The sequence below is a fragment of the Danio aesculapii genome, chromosome 19 (genome assembly GCF_903798145.1).
Source record: "Danio aesculapii chromosome 19, fDanAes4.1, whole genome shotgun sequence".
In the NCBI taxonomy this organism is placed as follows: domain Eukaryota; kingdom Metazoa; phylum Chordata; class Actinopteri; order Cypriniformes; family Danionidae; genus Danio; species Danio aesculapii.
The window spans coordinates 25,463,769-25,469,867 of record NC_079453.1 but is presented as its reverse complement, the minus strand read 5'-3'; the positions used below and the strand labels follow the sequence as shown (position 1 = coordinate 25,469,867).

At 36.1% G+C, this 6,099-nt stretch overlaps 1 protein-coding gene across 1 annotated transcript in view; it reads right to left on the bottom strand.

Moving 5' to 3' along the window:
* Positions 1 to 1,990: 1,990 nt before the first annotated feature.
* The window catches only part of syt11a (synaptotagmin XIa), a 45,123-nt gene continuing 41,014 nt past the window's right edge, over positions 1,991 to 6,099 (bottom strand). The window contains exon 4 of the mRNA XM_056479869.1: positions 1,991 to 6,058. Within this exon, the coding sequence (XP_056335844.1) occupies positions 5,748 to 6,058 (311 nt within the window). The 3' untranslated portion in view covers positions 1,991 to 5,747. The remainder of the gene's footprint in view (positions 6,059 to 6,099) is intronic.

The following is a 6,099-nucleotide window of genomic DNA, read 5'->3' as shown; positions in this document are numbered from 1 at the left end:
TGAATAACAGTGTTACTTTTGTCCTTACAGGAACTCTTGCTATTTAATCCTTATTTACTTTTAAACTGAAAAACTCAGCGATTGCAAACTCAAGGATGTGTTATTGCAATAAATAACCTTAAATAATTACTGTGACACATGAAAACAACTTTAAATGAGGGGGAAAAACTGCTACAATAGTTTACTTTTTGCTCTTAAAAACAGAAATTTGGAGCTATGTGCAGGACATGGTACCCAAATCACATGATATTTGGCAGATCGATCAAGGGCTGCATGCTGAATGTGCTGTTATAGCCTGGAAATCAAATGTTGTCAGGGCTTCGAGAAAATCACTTTGTTACTTTCGTCCCACGTTATTTTCGTCCCCGGTCTCTACCACCTTGAGTTAAACATTTGAGTTTTAACATTTATTCATGCATTCGGTCTGGCGGGAGCTCGTTAAGCTTAGCTTAGCATAAATCATTGAATCAGATTAGACCATTAGCATCTCGCTCGAAAAAGGTAAGAAGAGTTTCCATATTGTTTTTTCTTATTTAAATAAAAACTCTTTAAATAAGAAAAAAAACTCTTCTGTACTCACAACATGTACAAAGACCAATAGAAAACATGAACATTTGTTTGTTTATGGGTTAATATGACTAGGATGTACAGTTGAAGTCAGAATTATTAGCCCCGCCCACCCCCCACCCCCCGGAGGGATTTTTTTCAACACATTTCTAACGTTAATAGTTTAAATAACTAAATTCTAATAACTGATTTATTTTATCTGTGCCATAATGACAGTACATAAGATTTTACTAGATATTATTTAAGACACTTCCACTGTATACAGCTTAATGTGACACTTAAAGGCTTAACTAGGTTAATTAGGTTAACTAGGCAGGTTAGAGTAATTAGGCAAGTCATTCTATAACGATAATTTGTTTTATAGACAGTCGAAAAACAATATAGTTTAAAGGGGCTTAGAATTTTGACCTTAAAATGGCTTTTAAAAGTTAAAAACTGCTTTTATTCTAGCCGAAATAAAACAAGTAAGACTTTCTCCAGAAGAAAAAATATTATCAGACATACTGTGAAAATTTCCTTGCTCTGTTAAACATCATTCTGAAAATATTTAAAAGAGAAAAAGAATTTCAATGGGGGGCTAATAATTCTGACTTCAACTGTATACTCTCATTCTGGCATAATATTCAGGGAACTTTGTTGCCGTACCACAACTGCAGTAGATGCAATGATATTACACAGCGCTGTTACCTTTGAATATGATATCTTTAATAAGGAAAATTATTGAACGTTTTTTTTTTTGAAAATGCAAATGGTCTAATCCGATTTAATGATTTATGCTAAGCTAACTAAAAGTACTCCTGCCAGATCCAGAGATCAGCTGAATGGATTTAAAAATGGTAAAACTCAACTTGCTAAAAGCCCACTTAAAAAAAAAGTGTGGTGTTCCTTTAAGACAGGGTAATGAGTCCTTCGCTTCACATTTAAATCAGACCAATCTACATTTTCATGTAAATTATGACCTAGATGACTAACTTGCACGTCAAGTGTAACTGCTCATTTCAAATTCACATTTGTTTACGTGCATCAACTCACAATGGAAAATTTGCTGGGTAAATTGAGCAAAATGAAAATTAAGTAGGCACCTGATTATTCATTTATTTTATTTTTAGCTTAGTCCCTTTATTATTCAGGGGTTGCCACAGCAGAATGAACCGCCAACATATCCAGTACATAATTTACGCAGCGGATGCCCTTCCAGCTGCAACCCAGGACTGGGAAACACCCACACATAGAATACGGCCAATTTAGCTTATTCTATTCACCTATAGCGCATGTCTTTTGAATGTGGGGGAAAGCGGCGCACCCGGAGGAAACCCACGCCAACACAGGGAGAACATGTCGCCTGATTATAACTCAGGTTACAAAAAGAAATTATTTATTGACAATATATTTTCAGATCAGATAAGGAGGGCGTGATCTAATGTAGTGTATCAGTTTTTATTTTATTTGCACGTCCAATGTGTTAACAACTTCAACATACAGTACAAGTCAGCATTAGTGAAACATACTGTTTTTAGCATAAACTCACAGCAGTATGCAGATAACTTGCCCTCAAAAGCATTACACTTCATTACACTTTATGTTAGATGTCCCTGACAATCATGAAATGAGCAGTATTAAGCCAGGTATGTAAAAGTACATGTTTTTACACTGTACCTACAATATACATAGACAACTCGCTTGTACTTACAAATATCGAAAAAGGCCAACATGAATCACGCTACAGCTGTGGTGAACTAACACTGTTTAGCATCCAAATACAGCGGTTGTAGGGACACCTAAAATAAAGCAGAATCACTAACATCACCTCACCTTCACCATATCGACACAGCGGTATCCATATGGACTAATATATTTATTACAGTCAGTTTATTTTCTGTCTTTGTTCAGCTTTCGATGCATTTGTACAACACACAACAGCGAAAGTAACTGAGGGATTGTTAGGGACCAGTGGCAGAGAGAAAAGAGGGGCAGATAGTACTCCAAAACAGGAGATGTACACCAAAAATCATTTCCATTCCAGGTAAAACAGTTAGATACAAGAAGAGCAGAAAGTGCTACTGCCCACCAGTGCATTGGAACGAACACTTATTTACTAATGGTTATATTCATCTTCATGTCTATAGTTATTGATATAAAACAAGCGTTTTATGCCCAACAGATTACAGTTTTTTTACAGACGCTAAGATGCACTTCTCAATACTTAGGTCACTTTTGCAAAACTCTTCACACAACTCTCCTAACCAACTTTCAGCTTGGCAAAGCAGTTCATTTCACATTCAAAATGCACTACAACTACCAAAACACTTTATTCAGGTCTCAAATAAACTCATTCTTCCAGAACACTAGCAAAGATTATCAGCCGACAAACACACTTTGTCACCCACAAAACAATGACCTAGCAAACACTTACATGTAGCATTACAGTGTTTTCTTGTGTGAAACAAGGACACATCTCTGTTTATAATTGCAATATATGTTATTGAAATGAATCAGACATGATGTAGAATTCCTCATTATTTTATGTCGCTTATTTATTTTTATTTTTTTATGCAGTAATTCCAAAATACAAGAATTTGTATACACCATCCACTGATACAGATACAATAATAATGCTAATCTGGCTGGTTAGTCTGCATTTTTGGATTTGAAATATGTTTCAATCAAATATTGCTGTTAAATTTTGCTGTCTTATTCAGTTTTGCATGATGTTATTGTTTTGAACATAAGTTTTGAAAACAGTATGTAAGCTCGTGCAAAATTTTCTGTTCGTACAAATGTTTTTGGCAGTTGTGGTGTCTGAGTGAGAAAAGAATTGATGAAATTGGAGAGATGTAGTCATTGAATGCATTTTGTGCCAAAACAATGATAATAGATCCTGAGTTTAGCCCACATAGACTTCTGTTGTGCTCACTGTGTGAAGAGTTTTGCAAAAGTGACCTAAGTATCAAGAAATGTGTCCTAGCGTCTGTAAAAAAAACTGTAGAGGTTAGATTAACACAAGGAGCTGAGGGTTAAAATAAAGAAAAATCACATTCACTTAGTGTGATTTGGGTTGCCTTTTTTACAAAAGTGGGTTTCGCTGTCATATAAACCACTAAAAACTGTAATATATACACAAGTTTTGAAGCAGAAATTTGAATAGTGAATGCATGCAGGGTTAAAAACATCTTCACTTTTGATATCGTAAATGTACAGCCTTGAAGTGGAATAGAAGGATGATGGGTTCTTGAAAATGTGACTGGAATGCCATTTCTTTTTTCCTAATAAACGAGGTAATCTCATTATATGGTCCTAATGACTCGCAATGAGCTTGACTGCAGTGAACGCCGGGGCCTAATTTACTGCTATATTAATTTTACATGTTAAATACGAAATATCTCTAATGAGTCATTCGACTTCTTTTTTCTCCCTCTTTCAGGCCTAAACTAAATATGCGCTCATCATTTGCACTGGGAATATGTCGTGTAAATGTGCCTCGGGGACCGTGGGCACTGAATGACATCATTGGGAACACATCCACGCGCACATTACAAGCCTTCAAACATTGACTCTGAGACCGTCTGTGCGCGGAGGACTGTCCGAGACTGCAGTGTGAGCTGCTTCATTGCCGTCACCAACACCTCACAAAACATCGGCCCTACTACTTTGGTGAGCCAAAATCCTAACTTCAATACGGTCATTAGTCCTATCATAGATATTAGGTTTTTGATATACATATTTATATATAGTTTTTCTTTAGATCATAAATCATAAAAAATAAATACAGTACTCTAAGAAAGTGCAAAGAATCGGTCTGAATCTGCATATATCTCAAGCTATTGATTAGGATTTTAAAAGTTAGGGCTAAAATTTGTTGTCAAAAGTTTGAACGTATATTTGGTGATTTTCAATGGTGCTATGAAGAGGAGAATAAAGGTACCAGTGCTACACACTATGATACATTATGTACATCTTGACCATAGATATTACGAATTATGGCCTTAAGAATTAAGTGTGGCCTTAAAAACACATCTGATGGCAATAGAAAGGATGTTAGGTACATTTAAAATGTACAAATTTGAAGACAATATGCAATTGTCTGTCACATTTGGCTTTTACTGATATTTTATCTCAGTTTTCCTTGCAATTTGTTTTGACCGAACCTTCCCTGATCTCTGTGCTGTGGGCACAGCAACTGGGTCAAAAAGTTCTTTATAGTGAAATGGAAATGTGCATAGAAATGCCTAAGGAACATGAAAAAAAGTATATTGAGATATGCCGAGAACAAATATTTCTAGAAGTGCTTCGTCCAAGTTATGAAATCTGATCAACTCTGAAATCTGGACTTTACTACAACTTCTATGATAAGCTGCTTTGACACAATCTACATTGTAAAAGCACTATATAAATGAACATAAATGAAATTGAATTGAATTGAATGGAGAAATGAACAATTCAATTTACGTACAGCTACAAATAAATTAATCAGCTACAGCGTAAAAATGGAGGAAGTGTAGAGTGGCTTTTAATAAGTCAAATTCATTTTGAATCCTGAGCTGAAGGTCATAAATTTTCATTCTTGATGAATGACTGAAATCTTAACATCACGTATTGTATTTTCAGACAAATGGCATCTTAAAAAAGACTGCTAAAAATGCTTCAGCTGAATATGAATAATAGCCATATTTCAGCCTTGTAAATGTTAGCATGTTAGCAAAAATGTTCATGATGGTGTCCAGCTTATATCACCATTCGTTCACTTTTATCCTACACTACGAAAACATTCACGCTTTATTTTCTCGAAAAAGTGGGCTTGAAGCTCGCAGTCCTCTTTTATGGTAAAAGTGTCTTATTATCGCTAACATGCGGCTAATCGAAAGTAGTGTGTGTATATTATGAATATACTGGTGAAAGGCTCTGAGGATACTGTCGTATATTTTTAATCAGAGCCGAAGACCACATTAGCATGGTCATTTTTTTCTTTTTTTTTCTGCTATGATGAAGCTTTTTTGCTAATAGTTCTTTAGAGAACTTGAAAAGTGTTTCCATTAGAGTGCTCCTGATCCTTTATACTTACACACTCACTCGTCCACTCACTATCTGTATATGGAAAAGGAGACTGTTTAATGAGAGCTTCTTTCTATAGAGGGACTGATAGGAAGGAAGTGGTATAATACACCTTGCTTTTTAGCCAGACACTAGTACTCTATAAGGTTATGCCACTTGGCGATTTGCCGTCGCGGGTTGTCACAGACTTCCCTCCAGTGGGTGACCCCTGATGGAATGGGGCTCTGACCACCCAAAACCAGCCGACCCACGACCTCATTCTTTGTGGTGCGGTCAAAATCGATGACCAGAAACTCCACGGAGATGTCCGGCATTAGCTCAGCGGGAACATCGTAGATAAATGATTCATTGAATACGGGATTGAGTGTGCATTTCTTCACGTGTGTCTTCTTCTTGGCTATGCGTTTGCGGCCGTAGAAGACGTTCACTTTAACATAAGGGTCTGTAGGTGGAAAGAAGAAATACAGACAGTGGAGATTAGAT